Here is a 24,858-nt window from a genome sequence, read left to right on the forward strand (position 1 = left end):
CGCCCTCTGCTCTGCTTTTCATCCACCTTCCAACACAGATGCTCCATCTTTCGCATGATTTTTCTCCCTTCTTTTCCAAACAGAAGAATATATATATATATTAGCTGTGCCCTGCCACGCGTTGCTGTGGCCTATAGTAAGAATTTTCGAAGTAGAGGTAGATATCTGAACTATTATGAAAGAGAGGTACGTACCTATTCCTTCCCCCTTTTTCTTCCCCTTCCCCTCTCTCTCCTTTCTTCCTTCCTTACCTCTTTCTTTCATTCCCTCTTTTGCTCTTTGGTTTCATCCTTCCTTCTCTCTTTCCTTCCTTCCCTCCCCCTTTCTCTACTTCTTCCTTTGTCTCCTTCCCTCCCTCCCTGTTTCCTTCCTTCTTTCACTTTTTTATTTCCTTTTCCCCTTTCTTCTTTCTTAACTTCTTTCCTGCATTTCCCTCCATTTTTCTTTCCTTTCTTCTTTCTCTTCTTCTTTCCTTCAGTACCTCTTGCTTTCCTTCCTTCTCTCCTTCCTTCCCTCCTTCCTTCTTTCCCTCCCTCCTTCTCTCTTTCCTTCCTTCCCCTTTTCCCTCCTTCATTCCTTCCCTTTTTCCCTCCCTCCTTTCTTCTCTCCTTCCTTCCTGTCTGTTCTCCCCCAATACCATGGTAGAGTCCCTTCTAACTCTATTCTATGAGTCTATTTAATATAGTAATATATAGTAGTAACTTTATATTATATAGTAGTATATATAACAATAATCCTGCAAGGAAGATCCAGATCCTGCAAGGAAGACTCCAGCAATACATGGAGCGAGAGTTGCCAGATGTTCAAGCTGGGTTTAGAAAAGGCAGAGGAACGAGAGACCAGATTGCCAACATCCGCTGGATAATGGAGAAAGGCAGGGAGTTTCAGAAAAACATCTACTTCTGCTTCATTGACTATTCTAAAGCCTTTGACTGTGTGGATCATAATAAATTGTGGCAAGTTCTTGGTGGGATGGGAATGCCAAATCACCTTGTCTCTCTCCTGAGGAATCTGTACAAGGACCAAGTAGCAACAGTCAGAACTGACCACGGAACAACAGACTGGCTCAAGATTGGGAAAGGCGTACGGCAGAGATGTATACTCTCACCCAACCTTTTAAACTTGTATGCAGAACACATCATGCGATGTGCGGGGCTTGAGGAATGCAAAGCTGGGCTGAAAATTGCTGGAAGAAACATTAACAACCTCAGATATGCAGATGACACCACTCTGATGGCCGAAAGCGAGGAGGAGCTGACGTGAAAGGTGAAAGAAGAAAGCGCAAAAGCCGGGTTGCAGCTAAACATCAAAAAAACCAAGATTATGGCAACAAGAATGATTGACAACTGGAAAATAGAGGGAGAAATTGTGGAGGCCGTGACAGACTTTGTATTTCTAGGTGCAAAGATGACGGCAGATGCAGACTGTGGCCAGGAAATCAGAAGGCGCTTCCTTCTTGGGAGGAGAGCAATGTCCAATCTCGATAAAATAGTAAAGAGTAGAGACATCAGACTGGCAACAAAGATCCGCCTAGTCAAAGCCATGGTATTCCCTGTAGTAACCTACGGATGTGAGAGCTGGACCTTAGGGAAGGCTGAGCGAAGGAAGATCGATGCTTTTGAGCTGTGGTGTTGGAGGAAAGTGCTGAGAGTGCCTTGGACTGCGAGAAGATCCAACCAGTCCATCCTCCAGGAAATAAAGCCCGACTGCTCATTGGAGGGAAGGATACTAGAGACAAAGTGGAAGTACTTTGGCCACATCATGAGGAGACAGCAAAGCTTAGAGAAGACAATTATGCTGGGGAAAGTGGAAGGCAAAAGGAAGAGGGGCCGACCAAGGGCAAGATGGATGGATGGCATCCTTGAAGTGACTGGACTGACCTTGAAGGAGCTGGGGGTGGTGACGGCCGACAGGGAGCTCTGGCGTGGGCTGGTCCATGAGGTCACGAAGAGTCGGAGACGACTGAACGAATGAACAACAACAACATAACAATAATATGTATAATACAATATATATGTATTATATAGTAATATATATATAATAGTAATATATAAAGTATTGTAATTATACACACACAGACACACCCCAACCAGTGATCCAACATCCATCCATGTGTGTGTGTGTGTGCGTATACGTGTGTGCATGTGTCTACACTGCTATATAAACCAGTCCTAAGTAGATAATCTGGATTTTACATGGCAGTGTGGAAGGGGGACTTTGGGTGCATCTAAACCAGTGTTTCTCAACCTGGGGGTCGGGACCCCTGAGGGGGTCACAAGAGGGTGTCAGAGGGGTCACCAAGGACCATCACAAAACACAGTATTTCCTGTTGGTCATGGGGGTTCTGTATGGGAAGTTTGTCCCAATTCTATCATTGGTGGGGTTCAGAATGCTCTTTAATTATAGATGAACTATAAATCCCAGCAACCACAACTCCAAATGATAAGATCTATTTTCCCCAAACTCCACCAGTGTTCACATTTGGGCATATTGAGTATCTGTGCCAAATTTGGTCCAAATCAATCATTGTTTGAGTCCTTGATTTAAGTGAACTACAACTCCAAAACTAAAGGTCAATGCCAAACCCTTCCAGTAATTTTCTGTTGGTGATGGGAGTTCTGTGTGCCAAGTTTGGTTCAATTCCATCCTTAGTGGAGTTCAGAATGCCCTTTGATTGTAGGTGAACTATAAATCCCAGTAACTACAACTCCCAAATGACAAAATCAATCCCCCCAACCCTATCAGTATCCAAATATGGGCATATCGGATATTTGTGCCAAATTTGATCCAGTAAATGAAAATACATCCTGCTTATCAGATATTTACATTATGATTCATAACAAGTAGCAAAATTACAGTTATGAAGGAGCAATGGAAATAAAGTTATGATTGGGGGTCACCACAACATGAGGAACTGTATTAAGGGGTCGCAGCATTAGGAAGGTTGAGAAACACTGATCTAAACTGTAGATTTAATAAAGGAGCATGAAGCTGGTGAGGGGAGGAGGAAAAGGAAGGAAAGAAAGGGAGGGAGGGAGAAAAGGAAAGGAAGGGAGGAAGGAGGGAAGGGAGGGAGGGGAAGAAGAAAGGAAGGAGAAGGAAGGGAAGTAGAGAAAGGGAGGAAGGGAAGGAAGGAGGGGGTTGGACTGGATGGCCTTTAGGGCTCCCTTCCAACTGGTTGGCCGTCTGTTGTGAGGGCTTTGATGGTGTCTTCCTTTACTGCCAAATGAGGTTGGGCTGGATGATCCTTGGGGTGTGTTGTCGTCTTCCTTTTTGGAATTTAAAGGTGTTTTGTGGGGTTTTTTTCAGTGATGGTCACTCCTTGGATTGTGAGGAGTTTTATTGCCAAATTTGGGGTCATTTGGCCCCACAGTTTTTTTGTTTTTAAGCCACTCATTATGCACAGAGCATTTATATATATATATAGATTCTGGTCCCTGGGCAACTTAAATGTCGACGTATGGGTGGTGCTTAATTGTGCAAATGGATGGCGGTCATCCTCATTCTGAGCCGCTGCTGCCGCCAGACCCACTTTTGGAAAGAAACCAGGGCATTAGATCCGGAAAGAGGCGAACGAAGGGAAGCAATGCACTTATTGGGGCGCGGAGAGAGGCTCTTTGCTCACGTGTCGCTTTTATCTCTCCGCAGATAAACTCTTTGGGAAGCGGCTGCTCCAGGCCGGGCGCTACATCATGTCCCACAAGTCCTGGATGAAAACGGTGCCCACGGAAAACTGTGACGTGCTGATGACGCTGCCAGGTGTGTGCTGCTGTGGCAAAAAAGCCCAATGCGATTCTACAGCTGTGTCGTTTAGAATCTAGATTGAGGTCCCAAGATATTTTGCTTGGAAGTCGTAGCCCTGATTTATTCTGCTTTTTGGTCATTTTGGAATGAAACTGGGTCCAGTTTTGACCCCAATGCAGGTTACATCATCATCATCATCATCATCATTATTATTTCTTATGCACCTCTCATAGCAGGTTACAATATACATAACAGCGTGGCAGACATTCGCATTAAGTCCAAATGCCTGGGATTTATCTCTGAATATCTGGCTCTTCCCAAGGACTATTATTATTTCTTATCCTCCTCTCAAGGCAGGTTACAGTATTACTACTAATTCTACTACTACTACTACTAATACTATTGTTATTATTAGGGCCCCCCTAGTGACGCAGCGGATTAAACCGCTGAGCTGCTGAACTTGCTGACAAAAAGGTTGGCAGTTTGAATCTGGGGAGCGGGGTGAGCTTCCGCTGTTAGCCCCAGCATCTACCAACCTAGCAGTTCGAAAACATGCAAATGTGAGTAGATCAATAGGTACCACTCTGGCGGGAAGGTAACGGCACTCCATGCAGTCATGTTGTCCACATGACCTTGGAGGTGTCTACGGACAACAACGGCTCTTCGGCTTAGAAATGGAGATGAGCACCAACCCCCCCAGAGTCGGACACGACTAGACTTAATGTCAGGGGAAACCTTTACCTATTATTATTATTATTATTATTATTATTATTATTATTATTATTAGAAACACAACAAGATACACAGCAAACAAGATCACTTTGCTGGCTGTTGTATTGGATCACATTGGACACTTCCTAAGTGACTAGGACTGTGTGATATATCAGCGAATAGGGTGGCCTTTTGCAGCTGACAGATGGTAATTTTGTCAGCACCGATTGTGTTTAAGTGCAGGCCAAGGTCTTTAGGCACTGCACCCAGTGTGCCAATCACCACTGGGACCACCTTGACTTGTTTGTGCCTAGCCCTCTGGTGCTAGGTGAAGAGATCATCTTTTGCTAGGTGAAGTGGCAGTTCGATCTTTAAGTCCTCATATTGTGACATCTTGCTTCTCTTCAATCCTGCTGTCGCCTGGGATTGCAATTATTATTATTATTATTATTATTATTATTATTATTATTATTATTATTTCTTATCCACCTCTCAAGGCAGGTTACTTTATTTATTTATTTACAGTATTTATATTCCACCCCTCTTACCCTGAAGGGGACTCAGGGCAGATCACAGAACATTCAATGCCGTTATACATTGACAAGACAGGCAACTGTATATAGACGTATATATAGACTTTCCCATCTTCGGCATCTTGGAGGCTTGTGCCACGGGGGAGTGGGGGGCTGCTGTCGCTCCATCTTCTGGCATTTTTCTGGCATTTCTTTATAGGTTCCTTAAATACTTCCCCGCTTTAAAGCGGTGCCTATTTATCTACTTACATTTGCTTTCGAACTGCTAGGTGGGCAGAAGCTGGACTAAAGGTCATGAGCTCACCCCAACCTGGGTTTCAAACTTGTCAACCTTTCGATTGGCAAGGTTTGCTACAGCTGGAGTTAACCAGCTATGCTAAAGGCCAGCCCAATTATTATTTTTATTATTAATTCTTTTCCACTTACCAGGTCTGGTTACATTGTTGTTGTTATTATTTATTTATTTTTATTAGGATTTCTTAACCAAGCTGAGCTTGAGCCAATACTGTGATGCAGCAGCAGAAAGGGCCAATGTGATTCTAGGCTGCATCTGTAGAAGTTTAGATCAAGGGAAGTCATGGCATTACCTTTGTCCTAGTCTATTTTGACCTCACCTGTAATATTATGTCCAAAATTCATGGGTTTTGACCAACTGAATGGTGTTTGAGCCTGAAGACTATAGAGCAGATTAGGAAGCTGAGGATGTTGAGCTTTGGAGATGAGAAGAGGGGAAAAGATTGAAGATGAAGAAACAGTAGAGAGGTGGATCCAAATGGCAGAGGGTTGGACTAGATGACCTTTAGGGTCCTTTCCAACTCTTTAAGGTGCCATTATCAAAAGGTAGAGGATGAACGCCATGTAAACAGGTGGAAAAGAGTCACTTTCTTGGCTGCTTCTCTCTCCCCACCAGACACGACGGATGACCACACGCTGCTATGGCTGCTCAACCACATCCGCCTGGGCATCCCCGAGCTCATCATCCAGATCCGGCACCACAAGCACACACGGGTCTATGCCTTCTTCGTCACGGCTACGTACGAGAGGTAAAAAATGTCCCGGCTTCTCTCTCCTCTGCCTCCTTTGGTCCTCAGCTTCCTTCCACGGCTGCAAACAGATCTAACGTGCTTTACTATTTCCATTCCAATTGAATCTTCGAGTGAATCAAATTGGGATGAGCCATTTATGAGGGGCGTTGAACCCCTTTATATTCTGTATTTCAATTCCAGTTGGATCTTGGAGTGAATCAAATGGGGATGAGCCATTTATGAGGGGCGCTGAACCCCTTTATATTCCGTATTTCCATTCCAATTGACTCTTCGAGTGAATCAAACTGGGATGAACCATTTATGAGGGGCGTTGAACCCCTTTATACTCCGTATTTCCATTCCAGTTGGATCTTGGAGTGAATCAAATGCCGTTTATGGGAAGCGCTGAACCCTCCTATATTCCAATCGAATCTCTGAGCATTTCAAATGGGGTTGTGCCTTTTTTGGGGGGAGATTTGCTCCTTCTGATTTCCAGTCTTGACTCCCCAGTTTGCTCCGAGGGGCCGATGAGATCGGTCTGCGGAAGCCGGTGAAGCCCGAATTTGGGGGAGGCATGCGCAGCTTCTCGTGCGAGGAGGATTACATCTACGAGAATATTGAGAACGAGCTGTATTTTTTCACTTCTCAGGTGAGAACGCTGTCCTTTTTCCCGTACGGGTCAACCTGCAGAATTATGCAAACTTGTTGTTATGGTGGCTAAAAAGTCATTGTGGATCACTCTCCCGCCTGCACTCTGCATCCATGTCTTCGTTTTATCGTCTGTTGGGAGGGATTGGATTGTGCTTTTCCTACATAATGGCAGAAGGGGGTTCGACTAGATGGCCCATGTGGTCTCTTCCCCCCCCCCCCCCCCCTTCTGTGATTCTAATCCATCATGCTGCCAGCCAGCCAACTGCAATTCTTACTGTGCCATTGTTAGTTGTAAGCTGTTCACTGTTCTTTCTTGTGCAGGAACGCCAGAATATTATCAGGTATTGGCTGGAGAACCTGCGAGCCAAACAAGGGGAGAGCCTGCACAATCTCCATTTCTTGGAAGGGCAGCCCATCAGTGAGTAGATATCGGGGCCTGCGAGGTAGAGGGTGGCAAAATCCCATTGGCGCCGGTTTGGATCCAGTTTGACTTTGGGGTTTTTTTTTCTTTAATCAAATCCACCAGTGTAAGTCATCTAATGCATTTTCAACCTCTAGAATAGCCTGATCCACCAAGCTATTGGACCTGAGTCGACCTCGTAAAGTTAGGACCTCCGTATCCGTAGCACACAGTTGCCCACCCTGACATTGAAATCACCGACCAGAATGAGGAAAATTATTTTCTAAATCTTCAGTGTAGGTAATAAAATTTCCCCAAGTTCTTAACTCTTATGAGTTAGGCCTGTAGGGAGTACTCTCGGAAGTCACCTACAGAGACCTACACAGGAACGACTCTGTAGTTTGTCCTCCCCCTCAGGAGTCATGTAACTCTGGTACTCTACAGAGTGTCTGAGGCCTACACAGGAGCGGCTCTGCAGTGTATACTCTCCCTGTGGAGTCACGTGAATGCATTACTCAACAGAGTGTCTGAGGCTTACATAAAAGTGGCTCTGCAGTTTGCAGGCCTAAAGGCTTCACTAATTTGCACAAAATGGCGTCCCTTTTGTTGTTTCCTGACTCTTTTCTCTCTTTTTCTTCTCCTCAGTCCCTGAACTGGCCGCTCGCGGCATCCTCCAGCAAGTCTTCCCCGTCCATGAGCAACGGATCCTCAACCGGCTGATGAAGTCGTGGGTACAAGCCATTTGCGAACCCCAGCCTTTGGGTGAGTCAGTGGCCATTCCCAACCGCTGGGGATTCTGGGAGCCATAGTCTGAAAACGGTGCATTTACACATCTCTAGCTCAGGCAGGGGCCACCTTCAGCCCTCCACGTGTTTTGAATTCGTAACTCCCACAATTCCTAACAGCCTACTGGTTGTTGAAGTCCAAAACACCTAGAGGGCCAAAGTTGGCCCCTGCCTACGTCTAGCCATATTGGTATCTTTTTAAGGGGGATAATGAGGGATAGAAGAAGAAATTACTGTATATACTCGAGTATAAGCCCCTTTTTTAGTTTGAAAAAGCTCCCCTCGGCTTATACTCGAGTCCCCGGTGGCGCAGTGGGTCAAACCCCTGTGCCAGCAAGACTGAAGACCGACAGGTCACAGGTTCGAATCCGGGGAGAAGCGGATGAGCTCCCTCTATCAGCTCCAGCTCCTCATGCGAGGACATGAGAGAAGCCTCCCACAAGGATGATAAAAACATCAATTCATCCAGGCGTCCCCTGGGCAACGTCCTTGCAGACGGCCAATTCTCTCACACCAGAAGTGACTTGCAGTTTCTCAAGTCGCTCCTGACACGACCAAAAATACTCGAGTCAAAGTTATTTATTATTTCACTCTGTAATTAATATTATTTTTATTACATTTATTATTTTACTTTATTATCGGTATTATTACATTTACATTAATTTACTTATTTTATTACATTTATTTTACTGTATTTATTATTATTATTACATTTATTATTTTACTTTATTATTGTAGTTATTATTACATTTATTATTTGACTATTATTGGTATTATTGCATTTACATTATTTGACTCTATTATTATTTTATGACATTTATTTTACTGTATTTATTATTATTACATTTATTATTTGACTATTATTGGTATTATTGCATTTATTATTTGACTCTATTTGACTCTATTATTATTTTATTACATTAACTCTATTATTATTATTACATTTATTACTTTACTTTATTATTGTTGTTATTATTACATTTGTTATTTTACTCTATTATTATTGGAAGGATACGTAAGCACATTTACACCGAAAAAGTTTAGAATGATGGTTTAATCAAAGTTGGTCAGGCTTATTTTAAATTACAGTTTTATGTAAACACTGCAAAACATTTAACCTACTATTTCCTCAATTAATGTAATTTTATTGGTATCTATTTTTATTTTGAAATTTACCAGTAGCTGCTCCGTTTCCCACCCTCATCTTATACTCGAGTCAATACGTTTCCCCAGTTTTTTTTTGTGTGGTAAAATTAGGTGCCTCGGCTTATATTTGGGTCGGCTTATACTCGAGTATATACGGTATTATTATTATTATTATTATTATTATTACTATTGAAGGATTACTGATGCATAATATGTCTTTCCTTTTCCCTCCTCTATTGCAGATGAAATCTGTGACTACTTTGGCGTGAAGATTGCCATGTACTTTGCCTGGCTTGGCTTCTACACGTCTGCCATGATCTACCCGGCCGTCTTCGGCTCCCTCCTCTATGCCTTCACCGAGAACGATCAGGTGTGAGAGAGAAAACGGCAAATACATACAATAAAAATAACAATCCATCCATAACAATCTATCAACAGATGACGGAGGCTCCTTTTTTGGAGGCTTTTAAACAGAGGCTGGATGGCCATCTGTCGGGGGTGCTTTGAATGCGATTTTCCTGCTTCTTGGCCCATAAGGTCTATTCAAACTCAAAAGATGCTGTGATTCTATGAAAAGTGTGTATAAATGATAGGTGAAGTGGTCTTCTGGTTGATAGGTGAAGTGGTTGATAGGTGAAGTGACTCTATGTTGCTAGGTGGAGTGGCCCTCTGGCATTAGGTGAAGAGACCCTCTTTTGCTAGGTGAAGAGACCCTCTTTTGCTAGGTGAAGTGGCAGAATACTCTGCCCCATTAGTGCAGGAAGTGGCTCTTTTCTACTGTTTTTGTCCACTTTGAATGTTGTTAAGTACGTTTTCTACTTCTTAATGCCAATACCCATTAGAACAAAGAGAGGACAAAAACGAGCTCTTCGCGGTGGTTTAATTCTCTGGGCTTTTTTACGCTTGACATGCCTCTTTGCCGGCGGGCTTTTCGTCTTGTTAACTCAAGATACAGTCAAAACGTTTTGTTCCGTCACCATAATACCTTCCCAATTACAACGTTATTACATAAAGCAATGCCTTGGAAAGACCAAAGAATCAGGGAGTCCTGAATTTCCACTTTGGGGGTTTAAAAACATTATCGTTTTCTTGAAGAAGTTCAAGAAAAGGAACAAAGAGGCATGAATTCTGCACCCATGGCTTGCAAACACACCATGGATTGGATCCTGCAGATCTGCCACTCATGTTCCCATGGCTCAGTTTTTTTGGCCTGTTTTGCATTATGAATATGTATTTAAATGATTGTGCTGCATTACAGAAATGTAGAAGAGTTGGTTTGGTGGCTTTCCCAAATTGTTTAGGGCTTGATAACTGGACAAAGAGCAGTGGGTTCCACTGTCGGGGAAAGAGGTTCCACCCAAACTTTAGGAAAAACATCCTGATAGATAGAGTGGATATCCCAGAGTGCCTTCCCAGAATAAGGAAACTCCCAGCAATATGTCCCTAAATGCACTTTATTAGTGATCTAGGTATGTCTGCATGCCCCATCCCTCTCCGAAAACTCTGTCCTAGTCATATCTCACCTGTTCATGCTCAGCATTATTTTTAAATTTTTCATTATTACATTTGGCCCAGCCGTAGGTTTTTAAACGTCGTTGTGTTACTGTTAATGTTTATTGCTTATCTTCAGTTATGAGTTTTATTTTATTGTTTTGTATTACTGTTGTTATTGCTTTTATTACTGATGTATTGTAATAAAGTTTTATTATTATTATTATTATTATTAGCTGTCCCCTGCCACCCGTTGCTGTGACCTACATGGGGTTCTGTGCGGGAGGTTTGGCCCAACTCTATCGTTGGCGGGGTTCAGAATGCTCTGTGATTGTAGGTGAACTATAAATCCCAGCAACTACAACTCCCAAATGTCAAGGTTCTATTTTCCCCCAAATCCACCAGTGTTCACATTTGGGTATATCGAGTATTCGTGTAGAATTTGGTCCAGATCCATCATTGTTTGAGTCCACAGCGATCTCTGGATGTAGGTGAACTACAACTCCAAAACCAAAGGACACTCCCCTCCAAACCCTTTCAGTATTTTCTGTTGGTCATGGGAGAACTATATGCCAATTTGGCCCCATTCTATCATTGGTGGGGTTCAAAATGCTCTTTGATTGTAGGTGAACTATAAATCCCAGCAACTACAACTCCCAAATGACAAAATCAATTTTTTTGAGTGAAGGACATACATTGGGTTGTTAGGTATCTTGTGTCCAAATTTGGTGTCAATTCGTCCAGTGGTTTTTGAGTTCTGTGAATACCACAAACGAACATTACATTTTTATTTATATAGATTATTATATCTCCTCTGGAGGTTTTGAAGCAGAGGCTGGATTGCTGTCTGTCGGGAGGGCTTTGATGGTGTCTTTCATAGCAGAATAAGCTTGGACTGAATGGTCCTTGGGGTCTCTTCCAACACTAAGATTCTACAGGCCTATTTCTCCATGAAACTTCAAATGTCTATAAAACAGAGTGACCCTCTGTTAGGAGTGATTGGATGGTGCTGTGGTAGAATGGGGTTGGATTGGATGGCCCTTGGGGATCTCTTCGAATTCTGGGATGCTATAGAATTGGGAGTCCCGTCCCCCCCAAAGGTCATCCAACCCAACCCGCTCCCCTCAAGTAGAGGTGGATTATTTCCCTTGGATATCACGTAACTCTTGCTCTCCCATGCCGCTGCGCAGACCAGCCGAGACATCTCCTGCGTGGTCTTTGCCCTCTTCAATGTCGTCTGGTCCACGCTGTTCCTGGAGGAGTGGAAGCGCCGGGGGGCTGAGTTTGCCTACAAGTGGGGGACGCTGGACACTCCGGCAGAGTCCATCGAGGAACCGAGGCCGCAGTTTCGGGTCAGTAGGGCTGGCCATCTGTTGGGAGGGTTTGGGTGGCCCTTGGAGGTCCTTTCCAATGCGGTGATTCTATGGCCACCCGAGCCCCCCCTTCCACCATTTTGTCCTCCGCAGGGCGTGAAGCGGGTCAGCCCGGTAACCAACGCGGAGGAGCTTTACTACCCACCGTGGAAGCGCATGGCCTTCCAGTGCCTGGTGAGCCTCCCCATCTGCGCCGTCTGCCTCTCCTTCGTTTTCCTCGCCATGCTGGGCTGCTTCGAGCTGCAGGTGAGCTGCAGGGGTCTCTCTGCTCTGGGGGGTTTCTAGGCCAGGGGTCCTCCATACAACGGCCTGCATTTTGGAAAGGCATAACGTTTTAGAGATCATAACCTTTTGGAAAACCAGATAATCCATAACCTTTTGGAAAACCAGATAATCCATAACCTTTTGGAAAACCAGATAATCCATAACCTTTTGGAGAAAAATGGCATTCACAACCATTTGAAAATCATAAACTTTTGTAAAAGTAGAGTCATGTTTCAGGAGCATTTGCTCCTGATGTTTCGCTTGCATCTGTGGCTGGCATCCTCAGAGGTTTTGTTGGAAGTGAGGCCAGTGGAGTGTATGTATATATTTCTGTGGAATGTCCAGGGTGAGAGAAAGAACTCTTGTCTGCTTGAATGAATGTCACAATTGGCCACTTTGATTAGCATTGAATGTCCTTGCAGCTTCAAAGCCTGGCTGCTTCCTGCCTGGGGGAATCCTTTGTTGGGAGGTGTCAGCTGGCCCTGATTGCGTCTTCTCTGGAATTCCCCTGTTTTCTGAGTGTTGCTCTTTCTTTACAGTCCTGATTTTAGAGTTTTTTAAAATACCGGTAGCCAGAATTTGTTCATTTTCATGGTTTCCTCCTTTTCTGTTGAAATTGTCCACATGTTTGTGGATTTCACTTGCTTCTCTGTGTAGTTTGACATGGTGATTGTTACAGTGGTCCAGCATTTCTGTGTTCTCAAATACTATGCTGTGTCCAGGCTGGTTCATCAAACGATCTGCTATAGTTGATTTCTCTGGTTGAGTTAATCTGCAGTGTTTTTCATGTTCCCTGATTCATGCCTGGGCAATGCTGCTGTGTTTGGGGGTCCCTATGTTGACTTGTCCACAGCTGCATGGTACACGGTAGACTCCTGCAGAGATGAGAGGATCCCTCTTGTCCTTTGCTGAACGGAGCATTTGTCAGATTTTCTTGGTGGTCTGTAGATAGACTTTAGGTTGTGTTTCTTCATCGGCTTCCCTATGCAGTCAGTGGTTCCCTTGATGTATGGTAAGAACGCTTTTCCTCTGGGTGGATCTTTGTCATGACTCTCATGGATTTATTATTTTACTCTGTAAATATTATTATTTTTATTAAATTTATTATTTTCCTCTTATTTATTATTATTATTTTTACATTTACATTCTTTTCCTCTATTATTTTATTACATTTATTATTTTACTCTATTTGTTATTATTATTACATTCATTATTTTACACTATTATTATTATTAATACATGTATGATTTTATTTGCACCAGTCTGCCCACCCATGCCCAGAAACTGATTATATTTTAGGCCCATTGGTTGTTAGTTCAATGGTTGCTTTTATATTCTGTTATAATGTTGTTGTTTTATTGTTTAATGCTGTTGTTTATGTATTTTAGTGTTTTATATTTTAACTATGTTGATCGAGCTCGTCCTCATGTTAGCCGCCCTGAGTCCCTTTGGGAGATGGAGCCAGGGTACAAAAATAAAATAATAATAATAATAATAATAATAATAATTTACTCTATTATTATTGCTATTGTTACATTTACATTATTTTACTCTTTTTTACATTTATTATTTTGTTATATGATTGTTACATTTATTATTATTATAATTTCATTTATTATTTTACTCTGTTATTATTATTATTATTACATTTATGTTGTAAACCGCGTTGAGTCGCCGGCTAGGCTGAGAAACGGCGGTATATAAATATAGCAAATAAATAAAATAAATAAAAATAAAATTTATTATTTTGCTCTATTATTATTGGAAGGATATATATGCTTTTATTGCTTTTGTGATGTCTTATACTGTTTAATGTTTTTTATCTATTATGTTTTATGTATACTGATTTGTTGGAAACTGCTTTGAGTTGCCAATTGGCTGAAAAAGGCGGCATACAAATACAGTAAATAAACAAACAAACAAATAATGTAAGCACATTTAATTGAAGAAAGTTAAGATAATGGTTTAATCAGAGTTGGACAGTCTTTTTTAAATAACAGTTTAATGTAAATATTCAGAAAAATTTAAGCTACTGATGCCTCAAATAATGTAATTTTATGGGTATCTATTTTATTTTGAAATTTACCAGTAGCTGCTGCATTTCCCACCCTCAGCTTATACCCGAATCAATACGTTTTCCCAAGTTTTTTTGGGGAAAATTAGGTGCCTCGGCTTATATTTTGGTTGACTTATACTCAAGTATATATGGTATTTAATTATGTTTCTATGCTTTTAGATTTTGAATTGTATTGAAATGCTTTTAATGTACACCATTTGTGGAGAGGAAAAGAGTATAAATGAACATAATAACAATAATAATAATAATAATAATAATAATCCTCTTCTTGCTCCTGAACCCTCCTTTCCTCTCCTTTCCTTTCCTCTTTCTATCTCTCCAAAACAGAGGGATCCCCTGCATCCTCTTCTGGCTCCTTAACCCTCCTCTTTTCTCCTTTCCTTTTCTCTATCTTCAAAACGGAGGGAGTATTTGCATCCTCTTCTTTCTCCTTAACTTTACTTTCCTGGATTTGTGTATCGTTTCCTCTCTGTGTATATATACCTCCTTCTCTTTTCTTTCCGGCCAGGAATTTGTGCTGAGCATCAAGGAGCTGCCCCGCATTGTCCGCTTCCTGCCCAAAATTGCGCTCGCCGTCATTGTTACGGCCTGCGACGAGGTCTACAAGAAGATTGCCTACTGGCTGAACGACATGGGTGTGTATCACGCCGAGACCTCAAAATAGGATGAAGGATACTGGGCTTTGTGATAGAACTCACAAAACAGGGCCTTGGGGGTTGTATTTGTGAACAGCCAAATGCAATTTTAGCCTGCCTACGTCAAAGCGGAACGTTTCAGAGGGATGGGAAACATACAACCAAACAATCTTTGTGGATGACCGCTTCCATCATCCTCAGCCAATATCGTGGTGGCCAAGCCCTTTCATCTTCACATCCTATGTCTGGGTTTTCTAGAGCCTTCTGGTTGGCTGGACCTTCCCAAGGCCTTGTTGGACTCCAGTTCTCATCATCCCCAGGGAAGTTGCTGTTCAGCCATATCTGGAGACTGGGATCTCCAATCTGTTCAATGGCCAAATGAAATGTGTATGTGTGGATACTGGTGATGCTGGCTGGATGATGGGAGTTGTAGTCTCCTTCATCATGTTTTTTCCCCTCTTCTTTTTTGCAGAAAATTACCGGTTGCAGAGTGCCTATGAAAAAAACCTCATCATTAAAATGGTCTTGGTAAGTCTCTCCAAAGAAAACAACAACAATGAGTTGCTGTGAGTTTTCCGGGTTGTATGGCCATGTTCCAGAAGCATTCTCTCCTAATGTTTCATCCACATCTATGGCAAGCATCCTTAGAGGTTGTGAGGTCTGTTGCAAACTAGGCAAGTGGGGTTTAGGTTGTTGTAGGTTTTTTTGGGCTATATGGCCATGTTCTAGAGGCATTATCTCCTGATGTTTCCCCTGCATCTATGGCAAGCATCCTCAGAGGTAGTGAGGTTTATATACCTGTGGAATGTCCAGGGTGGGAGAAAGAATTCTTGTCTGCTTGAAGCAAGCGTGAATGTTGCACTTGGCCACCTTGATTAGAATTGAATGGCCTTGCAGCTTCAAAACCTGGCTGCTTTGTGCCTGGGGAAATGTTTGGTTGGGAGGTGTTAGCTGGCCCTGATTGATTCTTGTCTGAAAATTCCCCATTTTTGAGTGTTGCTCTTTAATTACTATTTTGATTTTTGAGGGGTTTTTTTAGTACAGTAAAGTCTCACTTATCCAACCTTCACTCATCCAAAGTTCTGTATTATGCCCGGAATAATGTCCAGGGTGGGAGAAAGAAAGAACCCTTGTCTGTTTTGGTGCTAAATTCATAAATACAGTAATTACTACATAATGTTACTGTGTATCAAACTGCTTTTTCTGTCGATTTGTTGTAAAACATGATGTTTCAGTTCTTAATTTGTTAGTGCTTAATCCACTGGCTGCCTATTAGCTTCTGGGCTCAATACAAAGTGCTGGTGCTCACCTATAAAACCCTAAACGGTTCCGGCCCAGTTTACCTATCTGAACGTAACTCCCCCTACGAACCATCTAGGACCATAAGATCATCCAGGGAGGCCCTGCTCTTGGTCCCACCGCTATCGCAGTCGCGTTTGGTGGGGACGAGAAACAGGGCCTTCTCCGTGGTGGCCCTTCAGCTGTGAAGCTCTCTCCCCAATGAAGGTAGATCTGCCCCCTCCCTCCTGACCTTCCGGAGGAAGCTTAAATCCCGGTTATGGGATCAAGCGTTCACAGAACAGTTTGTTTACTGGGAAAGACAAGATTTTATTGGACCAGACTTGGACTGCTTTGGATGACGATTTTAATTCTGGCAATTTTAATCTGCTGAGTGGGTTCTTAATGTATATTTATAATTATTTTAATTTTGTGGATGCATTTATTATGTGTTTTATATTATGTTTGGCATTGAATTGTTGCCTATTGGAAGCTGTTCTGAGTCCCTCTGCGGAGGTTGAGAAGGACGGGGTTAAATTAAATAAGTAAATAAATAAATCATAATCTAATTTGATATTTAATAATCTTATCCATCATTGGCAGAAATTTATCCAATTGTCTGGTGATTACGTGGGAAAGTAAATAGTGGTAGTTAAAGAGCACATTCTAAGGATTATTTCTACGTTTGATTTATTAAAAATATTCCCACCCAAACCCAAGTAACGAAGGTGGAGGCATTACTTTTCATTCAACCCTTATACACACAGCAGCCTTCGCACTGGAGCTTTCTCACACAAGGCTTCTCTCACAATGAACTTACACTGGAGCTTCACACAGTAGCTTTTTTACTGGAGGTTTACACACGAGGCTTCTGTCATACAAGGTCTTCTCATATCATGCCTTCCTCATACTGTGAGGCCTGCCTCACACAGAGTGAGGAGTTTCCTCCCTGAGGCAAACTAACACTTAACAGACTTCGACCTACAAACTTTCAGTGCTTGACTCACATTTTTGTAATTGAAAATACCTAGTTAATTTTTAATATTTCTGACAAGACATATTTCTGTCAATATTTCTGTCAAGAATTCAATGATTGCACACTGCTTAAGTCACACTGACAGTACTGCACTGGAGCTTTCTCACACAAGGCTTCTCTCACAACAAACTTACACTGGAGCTTTTTTACACACAGCAGCCTTCATACTGGAGCTTTACACGTGAGGCTTCTCTCATACCAGGCCTTCTCATATCATGCCTTCCTCATACTGTGAGGCCTGCCTCACAGAGAAGCCTCACACAGAGTGAGGAGTTTCCTCCCTGAGGCAAACTAACACTTAACAGGCTTCGACCTACAAACGCTTTCAGTGCTTGACTCACATTTTTGTAATTGAAAATACCTAGTTAATTTTTAATATTTCTGACAAGACATATTTCTGTCAAAAATTCAATGACTGCACGTTGCTTAAGTCACACTGACAGTACTGCACTGGAGCTTTCTCACACAAGGCTTCTCTCAGAACAAACTTACACTGTAGCTTCACACACTAGCTTTTTACACACAGCAGCCTTCATACTGGAGCTTTACACATGAGGCTTCTCTCATACCAGGCCTTCTCATATCATGCCTTCCTCATACTGTGAGGCCTGTCTCACAGAGGAGCCTCACACAGAGTGAGGATTTCCCTCCCTGAGTCAAACTAACACTTAACAGGCTTCGACCTACAAACTTTCAGCGTTTGACTCACATTTTTGTAATTGAAAATGCCTAGTTAATTTTTAATATTTCTGACAAGACAAAACCTTGGTTTCAGACAGAGAACCCAACCCACTGTTTCCTTTAGAATTGGAAGGGACCTCCAAGGGTCATCTAGTCCTCCCAAGAGACGCACTTTTCTCACCCCTTCTCTCCCTTTCTTCCCCTTTTTTGCCTCTAAACAGTTCCAATTTGTAAATTCCTACCTAAGTCTTTTCTACATTGGATTCTACCTCAAGGACATGGAGCGGCTGAAGGAGGTAGGGATTGGGAACGCTGGGTTTCATCATCCATTGTCTCTTTGCACGTATTTTATTTGTGTTTCAGTTTCGGTTGCGTTGGATTTTTTAATTTTTTTCCTTCCTTTTCTTTTTCTTTTCCTGTCTGTCCGTCTCTCCTTTTCTTTCTTTCTTTCTTTCTTTCTCTCCCTCCTTCCATCCATCCATCTCCCGATCCTCAGCTCCTGGTCATCTTCTCCCTCTTCCAAAGCCTGGTGCGTCAGCTCAAAGACGCCGTCCTTCCCTCCATTTTCCTCCAATTTCGTCTCTCCTTCATTTCCTTTAAGCGCTGGCTGGGCTTTTCTTGGCGGCGGGCCGAGGCCAAAGTAGGAGCCTTGGGGACGATGGGCTGGGGAGTGGGGGCCTCTGAATGGGAAACGTTTTCCGTACCTGGTTTGAAAGTGTTATTTCCTGTTTAATTATCCGCTCCTTACTCGGAAAGCCATCGTTCTACTCCAGAAACTTTGTTTTTTGTATGTTTTGAACAATGACACTCCTCAATGATGAGATATAGGTTTGGGCAGTTTCGTTTGTTAATTTCGTAATTCATTATTAATTCGTATTTAAATTAGTTTACGATCCAATATTGAGCCATGCAGGAATTGTGTGAGGAGTAATAAAGATTGGAAACAATTTTTTCAATTTATTTCGTAATTATTTCGTAATTATTTCGTAATTATTTTCGTATGTCTGGTGCAAGTTTTATAGTTGTTGTTTGTTTTATCACACCAACAGTCAACAACAGAGGGAGAGGGAAACTTCAGAAGTTCCTCCTGTCCCATTTGGAGGTTTTTTTAGCATATTGCGCAATCTCGTCCGCCATTAACGAATCGATTCGTAATTTTACGAAATTTCGTAAATTTCGAAATTTTTTAAAGGAAAATTTCGGAATTATTAAAAAAAATGAAACGCAAGGGCCCCCTAAAAACAAAACGACTTTAGAACCAAATTTTTCCATGGTTACCCAAGCCTAATGAGATATTCATTAAAACACTAGAGCCAAATGTGCTATCGTAGGACGATATAATAATAATAAACTTCACCCAACTCCTTGTTTAAAGTTGCAGTTTCTGGCTCCTATGACTAACCTTGAAGCTCTGTACTTTCCGAGTCAGATTTCTCATAGAAAGAAGCATAATTCTCTGGCTTGAATTTTCATCACTTCATGCCCCAGGAAATCCTACAGGCAATCACACAATCCTCTCTAAATCATTAGTGTACCCATCAGCTTTAGAAGCCTCAGACTGGTCTACAACACCCCAAATGTTATGCAATTGCAATTGGAAACCCACTTTTCCTCCACGCCAGGCTTTACATACCCCAAAAGTTACGGTCCATGTGTCTATGGCGATGGCTTTTGCCACCCCACTTTACCCCTTGCCAAGCCTTATGTACCTCGAATGTTGGGAAATCTGTGTAATGACTGGCATTGTAGTTGGCCCCCCAATTCCCCTACATGCCTGCTCTTATGTACCCCAATATTAGGGTCCATCTGTCTGTTGGCAGTTGCATTTGGCACCTCACTTTCCTTCCATGTCATTATATTATTATTATTATTATTATTATTATTATTATTATGTACCTTGAATGTTGGGAAATCTGTGTAATGACTGGCATTGTAGTTAGTGCCCCACTTTCCTCCCATGCCAGCCCTTATGTATCCCGAATGTTAGGGTGCATCTGTCTGTTGGCGATTGAATTTGGCACCCCACTTTCCCTCCATGCCATCATCATCATCATCATTATTTAATACTGATGATGATAATAATAATAATAATAATAATAATGAAGGGTTTCTGATGCATAATATCTCTTTCCTTCTCCATGTCATTATATTATTATTATTATTATTATTATTATTATTATTATTAATGTACCCTGAATGTTGGGATATCTGTGTAATTACTGGTATTGTAGTTGGTGCCCCATTTTCCCTCCATGCCAGCATCATCATCATTATTTAATACTGATAATGATAATAATGATGATGATGATGATGATGATGATGATTATTATTATTATTGAAGGATTTCTGGTGCATAATATGTCTTTCCTTTTCCATGTCATTATATTTATTATTATTATTATTATTATTATTATTATTATTATTATACCCTGAATGCTGGGATATCTGTGTGATTACTGGTATTGTAGTTGGTGCCCCACTTTCCCTCCATGCCAGGCCTTATGTACCCCAAGTGTTAGAGTCCATCTGTCTGTTGGCGATTGAATTTGGCATCCCACTTTCCCTCCATGCCGTTATTGTTGTTGTTGTTATATACTAATAATGATAATGGTAATAATAATAGTAATTTATATACCCTGAATGTTGGGGAATCTGTGTAATTACTGCCATTATAGTTGGCACCCCACTTTTCCCACATGTCAGTCCTTATATGTATCTTACATGTTAGGCAATTGCATTTGTCATCCCACTTGCCCTCTGTGCCAGGCCTTGTGTACTACGAATTCTCCTGAGATTATCTCCTGAGATTATGGTTGGTGCCCCTCTTTTCTTCCATGCTTTCCAGACCTCAAATGTCTGGGGTCTGTCTGTCCATTAGGATTGCATTGGGTGCACGCCAGCCCTTATGTACCCCAAATGTTAGGGTCCATCTGTCTGTGGTGACTGCATTTGGCACCCCACTTTCCCTCCATGCCAAGTCTTATATACCTTGAATGTTGGGGAATCTGTAATTACTGGTATTGTTGTTGGTGCCCCACTTGCCCTCCATGCCAGCCCTTATGTACCCCAAATGTTAGGGTCCATCTGTCTGTGGTGATTGCATTTGGCACCCCACTTTCCCTCCATGCCAGGCCATATGGACCACGAATGCTAGGATATGTGTGTCTCCTGGAATTGTAGGATTGGAGAGGGACCCGGGGTGGTTGGTCCTCCATCCCGGGGCCCCTTCTTTCTCTCCCTCTCTGTTGTGTTTCCCTCCGCAGATGCTGGCCACGCTCCTGATCACCCGCCAGTTCCTGCAGAACGTCAAGGAGGTCTCCCAGCCCCACCTCTACTCCAAGTTCAAGCGGGGCGACCTCAGTCCGCAGCACCTCCGGGAGGCAGCCCAGACCCTCCTGAAGCTGCTGGCCCAGAAGTGGGGGGGCCCTCGGAGGCGTGCCGCAAAGGCGGAGGCTGGGACGAGGGGGGCACCCAACGGGGAGAAGAAATGCCTGAATGGCGGCTGCGGGGCCCCCGAGGACGAGGACGAGGATGATGAGGAAGAGCAGAAGGACTCTGACTCGGAGGACGAGAGCCTCCTGGACTGTGGCCTGAAGCTGAAGAAGGTCAGCTTCATTGAGAAGGCTGAGCGCAAGGCCGGTGGTGGGTTGGGGAATGAGGAGTCCAGCTTCCTGGAGGAGGGCAGCCCCACCATGGTGGAGAAAGGCATGGACCCGGCCTCTGTGTTTGAGTTGGGTGAAGATGACGAGGAGGAAGAAGAGGGCAGTGGTGGTGGGGTCCCAGGGAGCCCCCTCAAGGGCCTGATGATGGAGGCGGTGGTCTTGCGGCCACGGAGGCGCCGAGGGGCCCGGAACCCCGTGGGGGGCGAGGAGGAGGAGGAAGGCGAGGAAGAGGAGGAGGAGGAGGAGCGCCAACGGCGGAGGAACGCCCGCTCTTCGTGGATCGACCCGCCGGCCGAGAGCTTCACCACGCAGCTGGCCCAAGCCGAGGTGGAGAGCTGCATGAAGAAGTATGAGGTAAGGCTGCAGGGAGGGAGGGAAGTGGGGTCATTTGGCCCTCGGGTAGGCTGTTAGGAGTTGTGGAAGTCCAAAACACCCGGAGGGCCAAAGTTTGCCCATGCCTGGTTTAGAAGCTTCGAGTGCCAGCCGTCGAGCAAATGTGCTCCGGCAAATTTATATACGGAGTCAAGTTTGAAAAGTTTTGGAAGGATTTATTGAATATACATTTCTATATAGAAAAGTTAGGGCATAGTTGTCTTAACACACACTCGCTCACTCTCTCTTTATGGAAGCAACTTGTCTCCCTCCATGCTCACAGGAGGACTTGCCATGTGCTCAGAAAAAGGGAGAAAGGAGACGAAAGGATAGTTACTACTCTAGGCCCTATCACTCCCTGCAAAGAGCAGCCTTAACATCCTGCTAATGAATTAAAGTATGGAAATACTTTAATTACCCGTTGGGTTGCTCTCTACTTTTCATTTAAAACCCTCCTTCTAGATACATCCTACCTCTGTTCATGTCCAGCGTTTATTTTTAAAGTTTTAACTATTATATCTGGCTTGGCCATAGGTTTTTAAATCCTTGTGTGTTATTGTCTATGTGTGAGTTATATTAATTGTATTGTTTATTTTGCCTATTGCTTGTTTTTATTGATGTGTTGTTGGGCTTGGCCTCATGTAAGCCGCTCCAAGTCCCTTGTGGAGATGGTGGCGGGGTATAAATAAAGTATTATTATTATTATTATTATTATTATTATTATTATTATATCCCATCATCCCCAGTAAAAAGCAGCCTTAATATCCTGCTACTCTGAGCCCCATCATCCCCTGCAAAGAGCAGCCTTAACTTCCTCCTACTCCAGGTCCCATCATCACTTACAAAGAGCAGCCTTTGCCTCCAACTACTCCAGGTCCCATCATCCCTTACAAAGAGCAGCCTTAGCATCCTGCTACTGTGGACCCCATCACCCCCTACAAAGATCAGTCTTAACATCCTGCTACTCCAGGTCCGATCATCCCCTGCTAAAAGCAGCATTAGCTTCCTGGGTCTCATCATGTAAACGTGTTGTTATCCACCAAGAGTGAATCATTTGTCTCTGGTCATGTCAGCAGTTCAGCAACTTTTGATTCCAATTTATCAGTTCTTCTCCTCCTTTTTGTAGTATCCCAGGCTTCAATCTTGGGATACCATCTCTAGCCTCTATGGGGATTGATCTATATAGGCCCCAGCCATACACCTTTCATATAGTTTCATTCAAACCAACCTCTCATATTCTGTCCATCACACAAAGCCCACTTGCCTTCTGTTCTTTCCACCTGCCCAGGACACCTTCCAGGACTACCAGGAGATGTTCATCCAGTTCGGGTACGTGGTGCTCTTCTCCTCATCTTTCCCGCTGGCCGCCCTCTGTGCCCTGATCAACAACGTCATCGAGATCCGGAGTGATGCCTTCAAGCTCTGCACGGGGCTCCAGCGGCCCTTCGGTCAGCGGGTGGAGAGCATCGGGGAGTGGCAGGTCGGTCGGTCAATCGAGGCCCATTTAATCTTCTTGTTGTTTTGAGACTTACTATTCCCAACAGGCCTCACTTGTGCTAGACCCAGGCATAGGCTCGTATATATTGCCACTATTATATATTTATATAATACTAGCCGTCCCCTGCCACGCGTTGTTGTGGCCCAGTCTGGTGATCTGGAAAATAAAGTAATGAGAAAGTATTGGTTTCTAATATATGTAATTTCTTTCTGCTTGTGCGTGAACAGTATTTCTTGCTGTTTCTTTGTCAGTGTTGATGTGGAGATTGTCTGGTTTTCCTACTCTGGAATATGCAACATATCATAGTCCTTCTTTAGGGGTCCCTTTCAAATCTATGATACTATATCTCTGTGTGTGAATCATATCTATCTATCTATCTATATTTATGACTGAATGGTTCTTTGTCAGGAGGGCTCTGAGTACATTTTCTTGCCCTGGTGAAGAGAGTTGGACTGGATGACCTCAAGTATTTTCTGTTGGTCATGGGGGTTCGGTGTGGGAAGTTTGCCCCGATTCCGTTGTTCGTGGGGTTCAGAATGCTCTTTGATTGTAGGTGAACTGTGAATCCTAGTGACTACAACTCCCACATGCCAAGGCCTATTTTCCCCAAACTCCCTCTGTGTTCATATTTGGGCGTATTGAGTGCTTGTGCCAAGTTTGGTCCAGATCCATCATTGTTTGAGTCCACAGTGCTCTCTGGATGTAGGTGAACTACAACTCCCAAACCCAAGGTCAATGCCCACCAAACCCTTCCAGTATTTTCTGATGGTCATGGGAGTCCTGTGTGCCAATTTGGTGCAATTCCATCGTTGATGGAGTTCAGAATGCTCTTTGATTATAAGTGAACTATAAATCCCAGCAACTACAACTCCCAAATGACAAAATCATAATTTTTTGAGTGATGGTCACTCCTTGTGTTGTGAGATGTTTTGTTGCCAAATTTGGTGTGATTTCGTTCATTGGTTCTTTTGTTTTTAGGGTACTCATTATGCACAGTGCATTTTTATATATATAGATATGTATTTGCCAATTTATTATTATTTTATATATTTTTTAAACCCAGTCAGAATGGAGATTTATTATCAGTGTTATTTGTTGCTTCATTCTTATGTATTATGATTTATTATATTTATTTATTATTATTATTTATTATTATTCATTCTTGCCAAGGGCTATGACTCCCAGGGTGCCTTTGCTGCCCTGCAGATGAACCCTTTCCTTTTCTCTTCCTGCAGAAGGTGATGGAAGCCATGGGGCTGTTGGCCATTATGGTCAATTGCTACCTGATCGGTCAGTGCGGGCAACTACAGCGCCTGTTCCCATGGCTCAGCCCCGAGGGAGCCATCATTTCCGTGGTGGTACTGGAGGTGAGTAGGGCAGCATTAACTCCCTGCTACTCTGGGTTGTATCACTCCCTGCCAAGAGCAGCATTAACTTCCTGTTACGCCAGGAGCCATCATCTCCTGCAAAAAGCAGCATTAGCATCCTGCTACTCC

At 43.0% G+C, this 24,858-nt stretch overlaps 1 protein-coding gene across 3 annotated transcripts in view; it reads left to right on the forward strand.

The window, feature by feature from the left end:
- The window catches only part of ANO8 (anoctamin 8), a 51,394-nt gene that overhangs the window by 20,461 nt on the left and 6,075 nt on the right, over nt 1-24,858 (forward strand). For 2 of the 3 annotated variants that reach the window (XM_067473509.1, XM_067473507.1), the window contains exons 2-16: nt 3,649-3,759; nt 5,899-6,031; nt 6,524-6,662; nt 6,986-7,082; nt 7,710-7,826; nt 9,238-9,365; nt 11,677-11,838; nt 11,953-12,105; nt 14,709-14,835; nt 15,308-15,363; nt 18,052-18,126; nt 18,327-18,470; nt 21,094-21,846; nt 23,153-23,344; nt 24,598-24,729. In XM_067473509.1, coding sequence (XP_067329610.1) covers nt 3,693-3,759; nt 5,899-6,031; nt 6,524-6,662; nt 6,986-7,082; nt 7,710-7,826; nt 9,238-9,365; nt 11,677-11,838; nt 11,953-12,105; nt 14,709-14,835; nt 15,308-15,363; nt 18,052-18,126; nt 18,327-18,470; nt 21,094-21,846; nt 23,153-23,344; nt 24,598-24,729 — 2,475 coding nt within the window. In that variant the 5' untranslated portion in view covers nt 3,649-3,692. The remainder of the gene's footprint in view (nt 1-3,648; nt 3,760-5,898; nt 6,032-6,523; nt 6,663-6,985; nt 7,083-7,709; nt 7,827-9,237; nt 9,366-11,676; nt 11,839-11,952; nt 12,106-14,708; nt 14,836-15,307; nt 15,364-18,051; nt 18,127-18,326; nt 18,471-21,093; nt 21,847-23,152; nt 23,345-24,597; nt 24,730-24,858) is intronic. The other variant, XM_067473508.1, reaches the window with a different exon arrangement.

This window comes from Anolis sagrei, chromosome X, assembly GCF_037176765.1.
Source record: "Anolis sagrei isolate rAnoSag1 chromosome X, rAnoSag1.mat, whole genome shotgun sequence".
Classification (NCBI taxonomy): domain Eukaryota; kingdom Metazoa; phylum Chordata; class Lepidosauria; order Squamata; family Dactyloidae; genus Anolis; species Anolis sagrei.